This window comes from Felis catus, chromosome A3 (genome assembly GCF_018350175.1).
Source record: "Felis catus isolate Fca126 chromosome A3, F.catus_Fca126_mat1.0, whole genome shotgun sequence".
Classification (NCBI taxonomy): domain Eukaryota; kingdom Metazoa; phylum Chordata; class Mammalia; order Carnivora; family Felidae; genus Felis; species Felis catus.
In genome coordinates, this window is record NC_058370.1 from 76,406,810 (window position 1) to 76,425,650 (window position 18,841).

Below are 18,841 nucleotides of genomic sequence, written 5' to 3' on the forward strand. Positions count from 1 at the left end.
CTGAGTTCGGTGGGGCTGATATTAACTGGGCGAAGCAACAACGAGAAGTGGGACAAATTGGGCTTGTATTTTTCAAGTGAGAGCAATATACCTCTTTCTTAATTCTGTATCTTGGAGGGAAGTTTTGTTTCTTAAGGAAGAAACAAACAAAACTTTTATATAAGGTATTTATATAAAAGATAATCTTGCAACCACATAAACACTTTTAATATTCCTCATTCAATTCTTCTCATCTAGAATCTGTTAGCAGAGAACTAGGTCAGACTGAGAACAGAGTATGTTACTATTTTACTAATTTCTCACTGATAAGGCTTAACAGAAAGCAATTGCATGCTGCACAGAATAGCCAGTTTTTCATTATATACTAGGATATGCTCAACAGTAGTTATCCACACGTGTAATATTGTGATTGGAAAAGGCAGCTATGTTTTAAGTAGGGTGAGTCCCAACAGAAGTTTACAGAAGGGGTAAATCAGTCTGATTTGAAATCAGTCTTCAAATTCAGCATGGTGTCAGTGCCTGATAGAGAGGATATAGCCTGCAGATGCAAAGTAATGCAGGTTTCATTTGTAAGTACGGATATATTATATGAAATATTTCTCTGCCTGGAATCTTGACCATCCTAGTCCCTTACCCCAAACGAACACATTCATATAAGTCAATATTAGAACTATCTAATCAGTTTTTTACTGCAGTGATTAATGTGTCCATATTAACCAACACTCTTCAATGTATGGGTCAAGTCAAAGCACAGAAATGGGCATGTATAAGCAATCTGGATATCCAGTTTTTAACCTCAGTTTATCTGATTTGAATAATGTACTATATTTAAAAGGCTCACATTTTAATTTTAGTGATTATGTGTATTTTTTCTTTTAAGAAAACTTATGAATATGATTTGTTGTAATCTTTTAAGAATATACATATGTAGTTGAATTCATTGTGGATATCTAAAGAATATGCCTATGTGTGTATATTCAAATACAAAAATAGTGTATCATGTAAAATAATAAAATATAATGTTAATAAACATAACCTCTATTTCCATTTTGGGGATCCTTATGTATATTAATATCTTCATTTTTATTTAATTACTAATATAAATCTATAAGCCAGTGAAGCTGATACATAATGAAGTTTATAATTAAGATAAGCTACAGACATTTTTAAACTTCTGATATTATATAATCATAATTCATTCAATTGCTAAGAAGGCATACTCTGAATTTCCTTGTAAGGGCATGCTTGCGTATACAGTCATAATACTTTATCTCCCTATGCCTTTTATCTACCTGACATAGGGTAATATTAGATCAGTGAATTTATTGTTGCAATTCTGCCTGGGCCTGAGTTTGTCAATCAGACGTTCATGTCAGTAATTTTAGTTGCATGTTTATATTATTGGTGGATGAAGCAACTTAAAAGAATTGTACTTGTTCAGTCTAAAACACTGGAAAGAGAAAAATGACTTTTCTTGGTTGTTGTTTTGTTGTTTGGTTATTTAATGTTAACCTCTCGAATCATAGGATAGCATATACTGCTCCCACTGGGGAACGGTACACATAAATAATTAATTTGCCCCTCCCCAGTGGTAAGTACCTGAGGAAAAATCTCCTGAAAATCCAGATCGAATTTTCCTATGTATTTTTTCTTGTTTTTAAGAAAAAATCATGATGGATATCCCTACTTTTGTATTACAAACTTTGAATGCAAGCATTTATAGTATAAATCTACATTTAGTTTCTAGGTGATTGATATAAAATTGGTCAGTGAGAATGGAGGGATCCCCTCCACCTCCACTTACCCTCTTATCCATAGCAGGTGGGTGAAAAAAATATTGAAAGTCACAATATGGGTGACCCACCAACACAGAATTTGAATTTTGTTTTCTAATCAAAACAACAAATCGCAGGATTACAAACAAATTCATTGTGTATTACTCTACTTCATTTTAGTCTGTTGGATGAGCTTCCTGAGTCAGTGCTTAAATGGGCTCCTTCCGGAAGCAGTTGCTGTAAGTCAAATGATAACTTCTACCTTCTCCTGTGTGATTTACACGTCACCACATTTGTCACTCTTGTTTTACAGCTTTTGCTTAACCCACACTCTCCCACTGCCACATGGGTCGGAGAAAACCCTACACAGGGTTACAGATAAGTTGCTACGGAAGAGAATGTTTACATCTTCTTTGACATCAGAACACAAGAATGCTACAAGAAAATATTTAGGCAGTGTTCTAGGCTTTGTTGACTGATTTTTTTTTTTTTTTTTTTGGCAGGGGAGGGGGTATCATATACAGGTTTAATAGTCAACTGTATCTAGTATTTTTAGAGTTGACGTTCTGTTTTTGTTGCTCTTTATATTGTTCAAAGAAGATAAAGTTGATCTAAGGAAAGAGCACCTTCAATCATTAATTAAAAAAAACCAAATCATTGGGGTGCCTAGGTGGCACAGTTGGTTAAGCATCTGATTGGATCTCGGCTCAGGTCATGATCTTGCTGAGTTCGAGCTCCACACGGGGCTCTGTGCTGATGGTGCAGAGCCTGCTTGGGATTCTGCCTCTCCTTCTCTCTGCCCCTCCTCCGCTTGTACTCTCTCGCTTTCTCTCTCTCAAAATAAATAAACTTAAAAAAATAAAATAAAAATAAAATAAAATAACCAAATCATTGAACACTTGCATCGCTGAACCCTTCAGGGTTTGCACTCTGAACAGCCTGCAAAAAAATTTTGGATTAGCAAAGGCATATAACCTGAGGATTTGAAGGTACATTTCATTAAATGGTTTTCTCTTTTGAGTTAGTATGGATTGTTTTGGAATTCTTTAAATTGACAGTATTATCAGTAAAAATAGTCAATTCAGAATTACCCAAGTGCCTGTCGTTTGCATATGCATGCATGGCACGTAGTTCACCAATTTAGCAAATGAGTTCGATTGTCTTAGAGAAAAGAGTCCCTTCTATTGTCAGCCTCACTTTTTCTCAGAGACAGATAAGCAGAAAGAACCTTGTTCTCTCTCTATATTGGGTAATCTCAACGTTAGCTTTTAGCTGACTTATGAAAGTAAATGTGTACGCTGACCCTCTAGATAAGGTCAAATAGCATCAGTTTCCATCTGCGAGTTTAAAAGTAGAGTTAAATCATCTTAAACTTATATTTATAGCCCTTCTTTGACAAGAAACGAAAATGTTCATTTCCATGGGAAACGAAAGAAGAACAAAGCAGTTCTGCTTTTCCACCTCTATTCCCCAAGTCCTAAGCCTGCCCCAGTGTTGTGCCTCCTGCTTCCCACTTTCTGTGGTCCCTCTTCTGATGGAGGCACCATAGGGGGAGTATTCTCCTGGGAGTCAGGGGATGGACTGAAGGCTTTTCCTTTCTGTAACTGCACTGAGTGATGTGGTTCAAATGCCAATATTCTTTCTTGGCTAATATGCTTATTGACATTTTGACCAAGTTATACCGTTTATGTTTTACTCAATAAGACAGCAAAAAAGAGAGATGGGAGATGTCAAAAAAATTTTTTTTCACTGTGTATCTCCTTTACCTTTTCTGCCCCTCCTGCACAAAAGGCAACTAACTGTTCTGGAATGGAAAAGAAAGCCCAGATGCCCTGAGTCCCACAAGATAAATGCCTGTGGACCTGTGTATACTCGGGACACTTCTATTACTGGAGATCAGAAGATTTGGATGATAATGAGAAATGACAGGAGTGCCCGGTCCCCCATTTTCAGTACAAACCATTTATTTGAGACCATTCTATTATTTTATAAAATGCAGATTTCTGTTTCTAAAGCATAAAACTTTGAAACTTTACTATTAACTGAAGATCCCTTAGTTGGTCGTGCTGAGGAGTGGGTATTGCAAGCATGACAATTAATCCGATTTATAAAAGGTTTATTACTAAGGCAGCTTATGAAATAAAACCACCACAGAGGTTGAAACACGCATGTCTAGTTCAGTGTAATAATAATAGTTTGAAAAGTTTGTATTTCTTGATAGTAATGATACTTAATATTTCATTAGCTTAAAAGCAGATGATTCAAGAATATCACCATTTCATACTACCCAAAGCATTTTGTTTTATAGCTCCAGAAATATGCTAGTAAATTAAAAAGTATACTTAATATAATAAATCTAGATCTTGGAAGGCTCACATTTAAAGCAGTAATACATCACAATAGTCTAAGCTTCAGGTTGATAATAATGAATTTATAAGAGGGCGGTTCTTTCTCTCCTTTTCCTACCTCACCGATGCCTCATTTTTCCAAGCCCCAGACCCATGAAGGCTTTGCCGCACAGCTGCTGTCCATTGGTGCAGTGCCAGGATCTTCCATTGCCTTCTAACGGTGACCTGTGAAAACTTCTCCCCGATTATTCAGCTCTCTCCTCCATTTGGGATATTTTGGTTAATAGAATTATAATAATATATGCCAAACCTGGTTTACCAATCTTGAAAGGGCCAAAGAACAACAGAATATTTACATTAAAATAACAGTGAATGTAATTTAATCTCATTTTCTTTTTAATCATCCCTTCAGCAATCAAACCTCCCCAATGGGCTTCTGGAAACATGAGTTATAACTACTTGCCAGCTAATAGAGATCTGTTTGATCAAATGTTAGAGAACAGAATTTGGTATATCTTAGACATTAGGGGAAAAAGTAGGTTGCATTATAATTGCCTAAGTATCAAAAGAAAGGGAAGGAAGAAAAGAAAAGAAAAGAAAAGAAAAGAAAAGAAAAGAAAAGAAAAGAAAAGAGAAAAGAAAAAAGAAAAACCCAAAAAACAAAACCAAAAAAACCTGGAGCTAAGAGTTCTCATTTTCGCCACAGTAGCCTTATATTCCTAGAAAATGGCTATGGACAATATGGTATAAAATGGTCACTCCGACTTTCATAGTGGAACAGGATGGTGACTGTTCCTTTTGGAATTCTTCCCCATAGGGAGATAAACCCAGGGTCCGCGGTTCCCCACTGGAATGGAGGTGGGCCTGGAGGGGAAAGGAAGGATTAGGAAGTCACTCCTGCCAACCCACAAAGCTTCCCAGATTTTCCCTGCCATGGGGATATAAACAACTTAGTAAGAGGTACTTGTGTCTGTGTCAGTAATAAGTTTTCGAAGGGGAAAAGCTTGTAAAAAGTGGAGTATCTAAACATCTCTGTGAACAAATGAAAACATGCCAGATTTTAAACAGTATATGGTATGATCACTTGTGTCTGGATTTTAGATTGAATCTCCATCTGAAACAAAAATGCAAACTACATTTGTTTTAAGGCAGCTATATTTGTAACTTTGGGTTACTAATTCTGCTTGTATTTAGAAGTTTGTAGTTCATAGTTTCTGGCAGGGGGAAGGGGGTTACTATAGTTCTAGGGAAGAGATTACATTAGAAAAAGATTAGGGATGCCTGGGTGGCTCAGTCCGTTCAGCATCTGACTCTGGGTTTTGGCTTCAGTCATGATCTCACAGTTTGTGAGTTCGAGCCCCACACTGGGTTCCACACTGACAGCAGGGAGTCTGCTTGGGATTCCCTCTGTCCCCCTCTCTCTGCCCCTTTCCCACTTGCACTCTCTCTTTCTCAAAATAAACAAACAAACTTGAAAAGAAAAAGTAGCAACATTTTACCCTTCTGCTCTAAATCAGAAAGGCTATATAATGAATGCACTAGTGGATGCACTAGGCTAGCTAGGTGTGGAGGACTCCAGGAAGGTTCGATGAATTCTAAAATTAGTCATGGCTAAAAAACCTAGAATTCAAGCTCATTTCTAAATGTACTTTAAAAAAATTTTTTTACGTTTATTATTGAGAGACAGAGGGACGTAGAGCATGAGCAGGGGAGGGCAGAGAGAGGGGGAGACACAGAATCTGAAGCAGGCTCCAGGCTCTGAGCTGTCAGCACAGAGCCCGACTCCGCGCTTGAACTCACAAACCGTGAGATCATGACCTGAGCCGAAGTCGGACGCTCAACTGACTGAGCCACCCAGGCATCCCTCTAAATGTACTTTTATAATCTCAAAATCAAAGCCTGAATTAAAACTTGCAGTGATTTTTTTTTCCGTTGAAGTAAGGAGGTTTATAATAAGTAACACTTGTTTTTAACTGAATTTTTAAAACTTCAACATAAAGTATGAAGCATGTCTGGTCTATTATATTATTCATGTAGTTCTTAGTAGTTGCACTTCATAAATCAAACTCACTAACTATAATTTTAAAATTTGCTTCCTTTGATAAGATTAGTGAAATGTAAACATATCAACAAAGATGTGTAAAAAAATTACCAGTTTCTCCCATCTTGTCAAATCTCTAAGTCACTATATTTCAGTCATTTTTGGATATCATTTGAAAAGTGCTTTGCATCGAATTGTTTATTCTTAGTTTTTTCAGGATGTGTGTTGTGTGCATGTGTAAGAGAGAATAGAGAGATTTTGATGATATTGGAGTCTTGACAATTCTTGCCAATTACGAATAACATGTAAAAAAAAATTTATACTTCACAGGTGAAATAGCCCAGTATTTGGTATGTGCTCATAATTTAGCATATGATGAAAAGCCAAACTATCAAATGCTCAAGAAAATTCTGAACCCAGGTGGAACACCTTTAGGACCACTGGAATTTTCCACTAAAGGAGACAGTGTGAATGTGGATACTCCAAACAATCAAAAAGTAAGTAACGTAGTCCCTGGGATCCTACGATTACCTTCTGTGAGGCTTTTCTACCAAATGAAGTTGTTTTGGGTCTCAGAGGGAGTCTGACAACCCACTTTCTTGCTTATTACATTTAATTCCTATTTCTCCTAACTGAGCTCCAGGAAATTTTGTTGCAAGTTCTTTTGACCTATTGTCTCTTAGAGAAAAACAGTAGGATCCATGGCCTATTTAGGGTACTATTAAAGAAATAAAGCAGTCCCTGAGGTCACAGAGACACGACCAGGGTAAGATTAAAGGCTAATCTGACTTTATTCAGGACAACCTTTATTCGTTGCTTTTCTTCAGATTTCTTTGGTTATGGCCCTCTGCTTTTGTTTGCCAGTTTGGCCATAATTCCATAATTTGGGGGTGATAATGATGATATTCTTAGGTTTAACCAGACTGCTTGTATGCACTGATGTATCAATCTACAAAAATAACCTTTTAAAAAGTTTTAAGTTACCCTTTTCTCCTATACTCTGTTATCTTCCCACTGACTTAAAAAAAGAGAGAGAGAACTTGAAACAATACACAAGAATTAGGATTTAAAACATTTTTTACAGGGTGGGGGAAACCTGAGATTCCTGTGAGCAGTGCTACTGGACAGGCAACTAAATGTCCAGTCCTTCCTGGACACGATCCACATGCAAAACCTGTGGGGAGGGCTTTTTCTCCCCGATGCATGTGCAATAAGGTAGGGTCAGGATGCCATTCATTTTTAATATTTCTTATGAACTTTGGATCATCACAAGTGTTCATGAGCCAAGAATGCAGGATGCAAACTAACGTGACTGATAGGCCGCTAGATGGATGGTGAGTCAAGTATCAGTGCACAGATGGTTCTGATTTGCTGAATTTTGTAGCTGCTGCAACTGAAGACATAAAATATCCTTCTAGTCATAAATTAGCTCTTTGGAAGCAAAACCTTGGCACCAGAGCTTTACAACCTTCAATTAGTAGGGAAAGAAGTATTTGAATGACTGTGGTATTGACATCTGTAGGCCTGCATAGTAATCATTCCTAATAGAAGAGAATATCTGTTTGAGGAGGTTTTGCATGGCTAATTAACTACCAGTGAGAATATGTAATTTTTTCATGATCTCCTGATTGTCACCTTTCTCTCATGATACAATTACATTTTATTGTAGCAAATGCCTCACAAACCAATTGTCAGCACTATTTACGTATTGCAGAAGGCAGAACAAAAGTTCATGTTTAATAAAAAGCCAGTGGATTTTGATCTTGGTAATTACTGAGACTTATTTTAACAGTTTTATTGACTTTTGTGTTTTTATCACTTTTGCAACAAAACAAAGAGCCATTTCCTTAACGTAGTATCTCCCTTGCAATAATGGTCACCACTTAATCTACACTAATTTAAGTAGATTTTTTTCCTTTTCTGTAGTTTTTCAGTTTCATAAACTTAATTGAAATATAAAAGAAGCCATTTTAAAAACTGATAGTTATATCCTCTGATGTAAAATTCTAATTATTATCCACCAGAATTTTTCAGTTTCATCAAATTCAAAAGATGTTTGTTGTGAAACCACTTTTATATGCAGAGAATAGAACATAAAACATTTTTTCCAATGAGCCTCAATCAAAAATATTTTATTCTTCCCTTTTGATTAGAGCGCTTTGATTATGAGTAAAAAGCAAACACTAAGAATAATATGCATTCTTAAGACCTTAGCTAATTTCTAACAATATGACCACCCCCGATATAAAGACAGTAAGAGGTTTTGGGGATGTAGTTCACAGCCGATCAATAGTTATTGAATAAAGACTTTATTTCTGTAGTATTTTAAGTGCACATAAATATGTTATAATCTTAATATAAAAATAGGTTCACCATGTGGTGAATAAGTATTTTTAAAGTTTACAGATTTTGTAATGTTGCAAATACTAAACTTGAAAATGTTGAAAAGCAAAATATGACAATATAAACTGTGCTGTACTCAGTTTCCCTGAATGATAAAAGTATAGGCTAGTTTCCACAATTGATTGCTTCCATAACAAAAAACCATTTTAGGTCCAGAATGAGTATCAACCACATGGCCCCAGATTCCTCTTCTTAGTCCCAGACAGAATCTCCTTATTAGTAACTAAAAACGTTTTGTTACTTCATACATGGATTACTCTAGTTATTTAACAGAATATTGAATGAATCCTGGACTTACACTCTTTGGACAAAGATACTAAAAAAGAAGTCAGTGGACCAGAAAACATATACCGTTAGGTAAATAAAATATTTCTATCATTCAGTATTCAAAGGAAAGTTATGAATGCTCATTTTTTTAAAATGTTATTTCCCTCAGCAGAAATGGTTGTACCTTTTAAATTTAGTATTCCTAACAAAAATATGCTTTGGTTAGGTATTAGAAAACAGCACATCACCGTTAAGAATCTTGGCAAACTTACAGCATCTTTTTGCAAAAGAAAAAGGAGGTATTTTTCCAATACTAGGTTTTTACAAGGCATCATAAACTGTTCCCTGTAAACAGAGCCGCCTTCTTACACAAGTCCTCCAATACTGTTACTGGAGTTAAATTGGAAATGAATTTTTGTCAAGACAGTAGAGACATTGATATTTTTTTTTTCTGAAAGGCAAATCTTTTGGGGCATTTGCCTCAATCAAAATGATGTTCTGTATAGCTGAAATCACTCTTTAGTAGCTCCGATGGCTCCTGAGGTAACACTGTCAAATTAGAAGAATCTATCATCAGGCTACCACAGTCTATTTATACCATCCACTGGGATTTAATGTCCAAAATTCACTGAAGGAAACCATATTTCAGTAAGAATGCTTATTGAGGTGAGCTAAAGCTCTAGAATTCCCAGATGAGAATGTTAAAGCCACGTTGGAAAACCAGCGTTATTGAAGGCCCCCGTTCAACCCTCTGAATAAGCTGTTTCTTCCACAGCCAGTAGAGGATCCTTTTACCAGCTTATCATATCTCTCTCCTTGTTATGATGCTTGAATCCATATTGTAATACTACAGACACCCATCCTTCCTAGGCAGAGGAGTAACTGTAGGGCAGAATGAAAATGTTCAAGCTGTCTTCCGTTTCAGACAAGTAAGAGTTTGTCCCTTCATTTACTCTAAATCTGAGGTTAGCAGCAAATCCAGGGATGAATGTATATATTATTATTCGTGGTAGTAATCTTTGTGTTGACCTTGAAAGTTCATAAAATTCTTTCTTGAGCTTTAATTCTCAAAATAATTCTATTTATATTTATACTGTGTGAGAAAAGTAGAATATAAATTCTCATTTGTGAGCACATTTTTGGCTCACTAGATTTCAGGAGGCTAAAAGTATTCCTGATTTCTTGGAACACTGAAGTGCCAATGGAAAATTAAATAAAAAATACCTGATCTGAATAGCCTCTCTCTTGAAGATGACACCTATTTGGGTAGTATTTTATTTGATTTCGTGCGATGCCCAGAGTGTTTTCTATATTCACTCTTACATCTTTGAGAAAACGTTTTACCTCTGTTCACAATTAAGAGTAAAACTGATCCCACTTCACTCTTACCATTTTAAAAGTTCCCCTAGAAATAGAAAATTTCCATAAACTGGGTATCATCTTGTTTATTAGCTAGAAATGCTTATGGCAGCGCAACCTGCCCATCCAGCCAACTGACGGCAGATCCAGGAGGCACCATCTCTTCCAGAAAGCCTCACAGAGGACTGAATATATTAGATCAGATTTTGTTTGTACATCCGAGGCTCCCAGGCCAGAAACTCTTATACCTAAAGTGAGGCATTAAAAACCTCAGTATCTCAACTAATCCCTTCTATCATAAAACACATTTTCACAGTGATTGGCAAGCCAGTCTTTCATCAGAACGAACCGGTGTACAACAGCTTTGGGAAACCCTTTGTTTCGCACCAGTGGTATGGTGAGCATTTATCACTAAGATGACTTCAGTGGGAGTGTGACTCAGAAGGTGGTTACCCATGAATTTTCCCAGTAGTTTGGGAGACTTGAGTGGTGAAAATAAAGAAACCCTGAGTGATTAGGGAACAATGCCAATTGTCAGGGTACTGAAAAGCAATGGCTTTGCTACCCTTTGAGAAGCCGGGATCCGGGAGGAGGGGCGAATAAAGAATGGTGTTGTGACAGCTTAGACCTCGCCACAAAACACCAGCATATTTTAAAGGGAAGGAGTGAACACACTTGGCAATAGAAGCTAAAAATTGAGAGACTACAAATTAAGGCTCTGCTCGCCTAGCCAACGTAATTCATTCTCTGTTTTGGCACTGGCTACTCCATTATTTCCCCTTGTGCTGTTCCTATCTTCTGGCCCCTCTTTAACCCATGAAGAAAGGTGATGGCACTTGCAGCAGCTGTAAACATGAAGCTGCTGACCAAATACTTCACATAAGGATCTTCACTGTGGCTTTTAATCTTCCAGCTGAATTGTGGGATCTGCCCTTCGATTTCCGTGTCTACTTCAAGGTTATTAAGAGTCAGTCATCCCCCAGATAACACCACGGTGTGAAAAAGAACCTGAGAGACAGCAGGCTTGTTGTAGAACTTAACCTTTGATACTGGTGCACAGTACCAGGTGGCACGAACTGTTACTCATCTACTCAAAGGTTAAATTACCTGTATAAGAAAGTAAGCAACATTATAAGCTCCTTTTATACGTTCACATTCATTAGGCTCACTTCAATGATAGAAAACGAAGATTCTAATTAATAAGAATTTAAACTAAAAAGATGTACTGGATCCACTCCCAGCAAAGGTTAATAATGAATTCATGTGCAGTTTTAGAATGTGACAGTTTTCTGTAAAAATGCCGTTTTCAATAAGCAAGCTATCTGTAGAGATAATTTCTAAAGAGCGTATAACAGTGACACTAATTTTAATTGGTCTTGTACTATTGATGAGAAAGGGTCTGGATCTTGCCAACTGCTATATTCTTTCTATAACATCCATTTGTTGGTTTCCTCTTTAATTCTTCCTTTTTTTTTCCAAAGCTTGGCAAGTTTAGAATTTTCAAGAATCTGGACATAGAAGCATTTTTGTTTTACAAGTGTCAAAAGTTTTCATTATACATTATTACTCTCAATCAACAGGTTGTTTCTCAAAAGGCTGCAACAAAGCAAGTCAATCAGATGCAAAATAGGTTAATAGAAAAAAACATCCGTGGTGAGAGAAGTGCTGAGTCCTGTTCAACCGGGAGAAAAGTGCAAACAGAGGAGCCGCTGACTAGATTGCTTAACAGTGAAACAGCTCAGGTGAGAGGCTTTTTGTTGTGTTTTGTTTTGTTTTTTTTTTTCCTTAATGTTACATTAGAATATGCCGTTTGGGAATAAAGACCTTTTGTTTTCTCCTGGGGCCAAGGTTGTATGGTTTTGTTAAATGAGAAGGGGCAGAAAATATCCTATCCAGTGGATAAAATCAAAGCAGCCCACACCAATCATCACAGAAACAGAAGGACAGTGAGCACATTTGCGTACAGATCTGATTTCTTTACCCTGAGAACGTAATGAAGTGCACTTAAATTTTTTATGCGATCTACGATCCATTAGGGACTCTTAGCATGTTTCATACTCTTACGTGGGTTCCTCCACTCTCGCCCTTATAATCATGTGTGAGTGAAGAGTTTCCCTGTTGATACGGTTGTATTGTAAAATGATGCATTTTTTACGTTATTCGATCATTTGGTTGAGTCGTGACTTACCTTTAGCAGAGGACTCATTCAAGCAACAGCAAAAGTCTTTCCTAATCGAACCTTTTTCTGAGAAGAAGGAGAAGCATACAATCAATGTATTTATATCCTCAATGAAAAAATATTTTTTTCCAAAATGACCAACGTTTTATATGATTTATACACCATCATTTTCCTCAAATAATTTGAGGTAGTTTAAAATGTGAAACAGGATATTTTAATGCCCCCATCTTCTATCTCCCAAACCCTCGCCCCTCAAAATTGGTTTATCAGGCACTGAGACGTTAATCACTAAACTGAGCACTGAATTTGGCTCTGAACCTCTTGGCAGCCAAGGTGAAAATTAGACACATACAAGTTGGGCATTTCTTACCCAACCAACAAGTATACACGTTTATCCAGAGAATGTTTTTACAGTACTAATAAGAATCCTTTGAACTTGTAGTTCCCATTTGTAAAATTACAAATATTGCTTGGTGACAAAATTTTGAGATTCTTGTGTGTTCTTTTTCAACCTGTACTATGCACCAGAATCACTTTGTGTATGGAGATAGGAAGGGACTATAAAAAAAACCTGATGCCCAGGTTCCAAGCCAAGAAATTGATTCATTGTAACTGGTGTGGGCATTTGTGATATGTGTGTGCAGATCTTATCACTCCAGAAAGCTCTTTGTTGCTTTTCTCAGTCAGTCCCTTTCCCCCAAACAACCACTGTTCTGATATTCTGATTTTCACACTAGGTTAGTTTTGCCTCTTCTAGAATGTCACATACCATGTTAGTCATACAGAATGCACTCTTTTGTGTCTGGCTTCTTTCACTCAGCATGTTTGTTTGTTTGTTAGTTTGTTTTTGAAACTCATCCATATTGTTACACGTATCACTAATTCTTGTTGAGCAGAACTCCATTGTGTAGTACACCATAAGCCATATATCCATTCTCCCAGGACACCTGGGCTGCCCCTGGCTCTAGCCATCATAACTAATAGTTGCTATGAACATTGTGACACAAGTCCTTCTATGGTTACATTTCGTTTGTCCTGAGAAGTGGAATTGCTGGTTCACAGGGCAGATGTACGTTCACCTCTATAAAAAGCTGACAAGTACTTCCATTTTATACTCCCACCAGTAATCCCAGATCCTCCCCAGCATTTGGTGGTGTTGGTCTTTTTAATTTTGGGCATTCCAACATTTGTGTATTAGTATTTCTGTTGAGTCCGATTATCATTGACCTGATAATAACTGTGGGCACCATTTTCATGTGCTGACTCCCCATTCATATGTCTTCTTTTGTAAAATGTCTTGATCCATTTTTATTTGGATGATAGTCTCTTTATTACTGAGTTGTAGGAATTCTTTATACATCTGTATTGTGGATATGTTCTCCTAGTGTGCAGCCTCCCTATTCATTTATTTGTCTTTAATGAGCAAAAACTGTTTGTTATTTTTATTTGAAGTTCAATTTATCAATGTTTTCTGTAAAGAAACCTGGGAAAACTTTGCCTATCTTAGGGTCACAGTTTGCTAAATATTTTTTTAAAAGCCTTCTAGTTTTGGCTTTCATTTTGAGTCCATGAGCTCAAATCATTCTTGTGTGTATAAGGGGTTGAGGTTCTTGTTTTCCATCAGAGCCAGCTGTCACAGCACCATTTGTTAAAAAGATTTCCTTTTCCTAATTAAATTTCCTTGGAGTCTTTTTCAAAAGTCAGCTGACAGTGTAAATTGTGGTCTATTTCTGAACTCTCTCGTCTTCTAATCAGTCTATCTGTCCTTACACCAAAACCACAGTACATCAATTACTGCAGCTTTACAACTAGTTCTGAAATTAGGTAGTACAAGTCCTTCAACCCTTTTCTTCAAGAATGCTTTGGGTCCTGTTCCTCTCCATAAAATTTAAGAACCGGTTTGTCAATTTCCACTAAAAAGCAAAATGGAATTTTGATTGTGATTCCACTAAATCTAAAGATCAGTTTAGGGGCAACTGAAATCCCAACAACACATTTGAGTCTTCCAATGCATGAACCCAATACTTGTCTCCATTTATGTGGATTTTTAATTTCTCTAAGTGTTTTGTAGTTTTTGGTGTAGGTATCGTATACATCTTCCATTAAAATTATCTCTAAATCTCTTGTTTTTTAATTCTATTGTAAATATTTTGTATATTGACCTTGTGTCTTGAGATCTTTCTAAAGTCACTTTTTAATTCTCGTTTTTTGGCAGATTCTTAGGATTTTATACATAGTAATGTTTGTGAATAGAGTTTTACTTCTTTTCCAACATGTATGCCTTTCATAGCTTTTTTTCATGCTTTGTTATACCTTCTATGACCTCTAATACTACACTGAGCATGGGCATCCTTGCTTTGTTCCTGTTCTTTGGTGGAAAACATTCATTCTTTATACATTAAGTATGATGTTAGCTGTAGGTTTTTCCTAAATGCCCTCTTATCAGGCTGAGGAAATTTCATTGTAGTTGTTGAAAAAAATTAAGTCATGAGTGTATATTAAGTCCTTTTTTGGGATCTACTGAAATGATCATATGATTTTTCTCCTTTACTAGTGCAACGAATTGCATTGATTTTTGAGTGTTAAATCAACCTTTTTCTCTGGGGTGAACCACATTTAGTCACGATGTGTTGTCATACTGAATTCAATTTGCTATTATTCCATTAAGGGTTTTTATATCTACATTGATGAGGGATATTGATCTGTAATTTTTTTTCTTATAATATCCTTGTGTGGTTTTGTTTTCAGGTCATTATGCAAATTGGACATGTCTATTTTCAGAAACTGTTTTAGTAAGATTTATCTTTCATAAATGTTTCCTAGAATTTAGCAAGAAAATCATCTGGGCGTAGAATTTTATTGTAGGAAAATCTTTAATTATGAATTTACTCTCTATAATGATCATTAGATTTTCTTTTTCTTCTTGTGTCAGCTTTGGTAATATGTATCTTCCAAGGAATTTTTTTCTTTCTTTTTTTTTTTTTTTTTACAGTCTAGCTAGATGCTTATCACTTTTATTGATCTTTTCAAAGAACCAATTTTTGGATTTATTGAATTATCTACTGCTGAGGTTTGTTTTTTTTTTTCTCTTTTACTAATTACCATTCTTTATCATTTCCTTATACTTATTTTGGGTACTCTTTTTTTTAAGCTTCATAAGGTGAATGCTTAAATCATTACTTTTAAGCCTTTCTTTCTAAAATATATAAAGCTACAAAGAACTTTAAGCAGTGCTTTAGATGTATTCCACAAATCTTGATATATTGTGTTTCATTGTTGTTCAGTTAAACATATTTTCTAATTTCGCTTCACTTAGTCTTTGACCCCATGGATTTTAGAAGCATGATTTTTTAATTCCTAAATATTTTTGAGATTTTATTGCTATGTTTTTGTTATTGACTTCTAATTTATCAGAGCATATTCTTGCAATCCTTTAAAATACACTGAAACTTGTTTTATGGTCAAGAAGAAGACTTAGTTTGATGAATGTTCCTCATGTGCTTGTAACAAATATATATTCTGAATTTGGAATTTACTATTCTATAAATGTTGATTAGGTTAAATTGATAGTGTTGTTCAGTCCTTCTATTTCCTTACTGCTTTGCTTTATTTTGTCCTCCTGTTTAATCAATCAATGACAAGGTATGTTAAATCTTCAACTGTAATTGTGGAGTTGTCTATATTTCCTTTAGTTTTGTAAGTTCTTGCTTCATGAATTTTCATGCTGTTAATAGGGACATACAGATACAGAACTGTTACATCTTCTTGGTGAAATATTGTTTATCATTGTTAAACATCTTTCTTACATGTGTCAATATTCTTTTGTCTTGAATTTTACTTTAATTTTAACAATTCCAGCCTTCCTATGATTAGTTTGCATGGTGTGTCCTTTTCCATCCTTCTGTTTAATGTTTGTGTTTTGTGTCTTTGTGTCTGTGAGTGCTTTTGTAAATAACAGTTTAAGTCTTGCTTTTTTGCACGACCTCACAAACGTTCCTTTCAATCTGTCCCATTTCCATTTAATGTAATTATTGTAGTTCAATTTAATCTACAATCTCACTATTTGGTTTCTTTTTGCTCCGTTTATTCTTTGTCACTTTTTACCTCCCTCCTGCTTTCTTTTGGAGTAAGTGGGAATTTGTCTCTCATATCTTCAATTTGTAAACTGTGCTTCTCTGGGCTGTTTTGTTTTTGTTGTAGTGGTTACTTTAGTACAGCAAGATATGGCCTATGGGCCAAAGTCAGCGGGTCACCTATTTTAAGTAGTTATATTTAAATATACTTATATGGTTGTATTGTTAATAAAGTTAAATAGTTATATTGCAACATAGCCATACTCATTCGTTTACATAGTCTCTTACATGTTGTCTATGGGTATTTCCATGCTACAGTGGCAGAGCTGAGTATTTAGAACACAGACTGCGTGGCCCCCAAATCCTAAAATATTTACTATCTGCCCTTGAAAGAAAAAGTTTGCAAACCCCTGCTCTAAAACCACTCTAATTAAAGTTTACTTTAATAATATAAAAACAACTCTAATTAAACCAATACCCCAAATATTGTAACTATAATAAAAATGGAGACATATTACATTCTTTTTTTCATATTAAGTCTTCAAAATCTGGTGTGTTTTACACTAACAGCACACCTCAATTTAGACTAGCCATATTCCAAGTATTCAAGTCATATTGGTCGGTGGCTACCATATTAACATAGCTCTAGAAATTATAATATACATCTTTCACTTGTATAATAATCTACCTTGATTTAATAAACGACTTCATATATAATGTAAGAATCTTGCAAAAATACATTTCCATCCTTTGTGCTACTGTTGTCATACTTTTTTTAACATATATAATTAATTCCATAATGCGGTTACTATTGTGCTTTAAAAAATCAGTTTTGGGGCACCTGGGTAGCCCAGTCAGTTAAGCATCCAACTTTGGCTCAGGTTGTGAACTCACAGTTCATGGGTTCGAGCTCCACATGGGCTCTGTGCTGACAGCTCAGAGCCTGGAGTCTGCTTCAGATCCTGTGTCTCCCTCTCTCTCTGCTCCTTCCCTGCTCATGCTCTGTCTCTGTCTCTCAAAAATGAATAAACGTTAAATTATTGTTTTAAAAATCACTTTTATTTCAAAGAAATTGAGAGGAAAAAAAAGTCTCATATTTATTGCTGTTGGAATTCTTCAGCCCTCCCATAGATCTGAGTTTACAGTTGGTTCATTTCCCGTCTTTGCAGAGAATTTCCTTTAACATTGTAGTGGAAAGTTCCTGGAGACTAATTCTCTCACTTCTTGTCTGAAAATATCTTTATTTCACCTTTACTTTTTTTGTTTGTATTTTGTTTTTTGGTGTGGGAGAGCTGGAACTATATTTTAGCTCTGAATTTATTTTTTTAACATTTCATTTTAAAATAATTGCACACTCAGAAATTGCAATAGAGACCTCCCATGTACCCTTCCTTCAGCTCCCGTGTACCCTAGTATAGTATAGTATAATTTTCAAAACCAGGAACTAACTTTGGCATACTACTATAAAATACATACCTTATTTGGTCATCAGTTTTTACATGCACTCATATGTGTATGTTGCTGTTAAATTGTATTACATGTATAGACTAATCACAAAAATTACTGTACAGAACTGTTCTAGGAAGAAACTCCCTCACATAGAAACTTCCGTGTATTGCTTTATATGGACACCCTCCTTTATCCTAAACCCTGGAAAGCACTGATTTGTTCCGTATCACTATTAATAGATTATCTTGAGCATGTTGTACAAATCAAATTCTTTACTATGTAACTTGTTGACATGGCTTTATTTCATTCACCATAATGCCCTAGATAGAGATCCATCTGAGTTTGCATGTCTCAGTATAGTTCATTCCTTTTTACTGATAAGGAATGTTCTGAAGTATGGACGTAGTGTTGAAGAACATGTGAGTTGTTTATTCTTCACCATTTAGTGTGATGTTAGCTGTATATTTTTGGTAGGTGTTATCAGGTTGATGAGGCTCACCTCTATTTCTAGTGTACTAAGAGTTGTCTTGAATGGGTATTAAATTTTATCAAGTGCTTTTTCTGTATCAATTAATATGATCATATGATTTTTCAGCTTTACACTGTTGCCATGGTGGATGACATTGATTAGTGTTTGAATATTGAACTAGTCTTACATTTCTTTAATGTTTGTTTATTTTTGAGAGAGAGAGAGAGACAGAGACCACGAGCAGGGAAGGGGCAGAGAGAGAGGGAGACACAGAATCTGAAGCAGGCTCCAGGCTCCGCGTTGTCAGCACAGAGCCCAACATGGGGCTTGAACTCACAAACTGTGAGATCATGACCTGAGCCAAAGTCGGATGCTCAACTGACTGAGCCACCCAGGCACCCCTCTAGTCTTACATGGTGTAGAATTCTTTTCATATGTTGCTAGGTTCAATTTCCTAGTATTTTGTTGAGAACTTTTA

At 35.8% G+C, this 18,841-nt stretch overlaps 1 protein-coding gene across 9 annotated transcripts in view; it reads left to right on the top strand.

Annotated features, from left to right (window-relative positions):
• Positions 1-18,841, top strand: part of VRK2 (VRK serine/threonine kinase 2) — a 103,926-nt gene that overhangs the window by 76,853 nt on the left and 8,232 nt on the right. For all 9 annotated transcript variants that reach the window (XM_023251682.2, XM_023251681.2, XM_023251685.2 and 6 more), the window contains 3 exons: positions 1,956-2,014; positions 6,495-6,661; positions 11,774-11,935. In XM_023251682.2, coding sequence (XP_023107450.1) covers positions 1,956-2,014; positions 6,495-6,661; positions 11,774-11,935 — 388 coding nt within the window. The remainder of the gene's footprint in view (positions 1-1,955; positions 2,015-6,494; positions 6,662-11,773; positions 11,936-18,841) is intronic.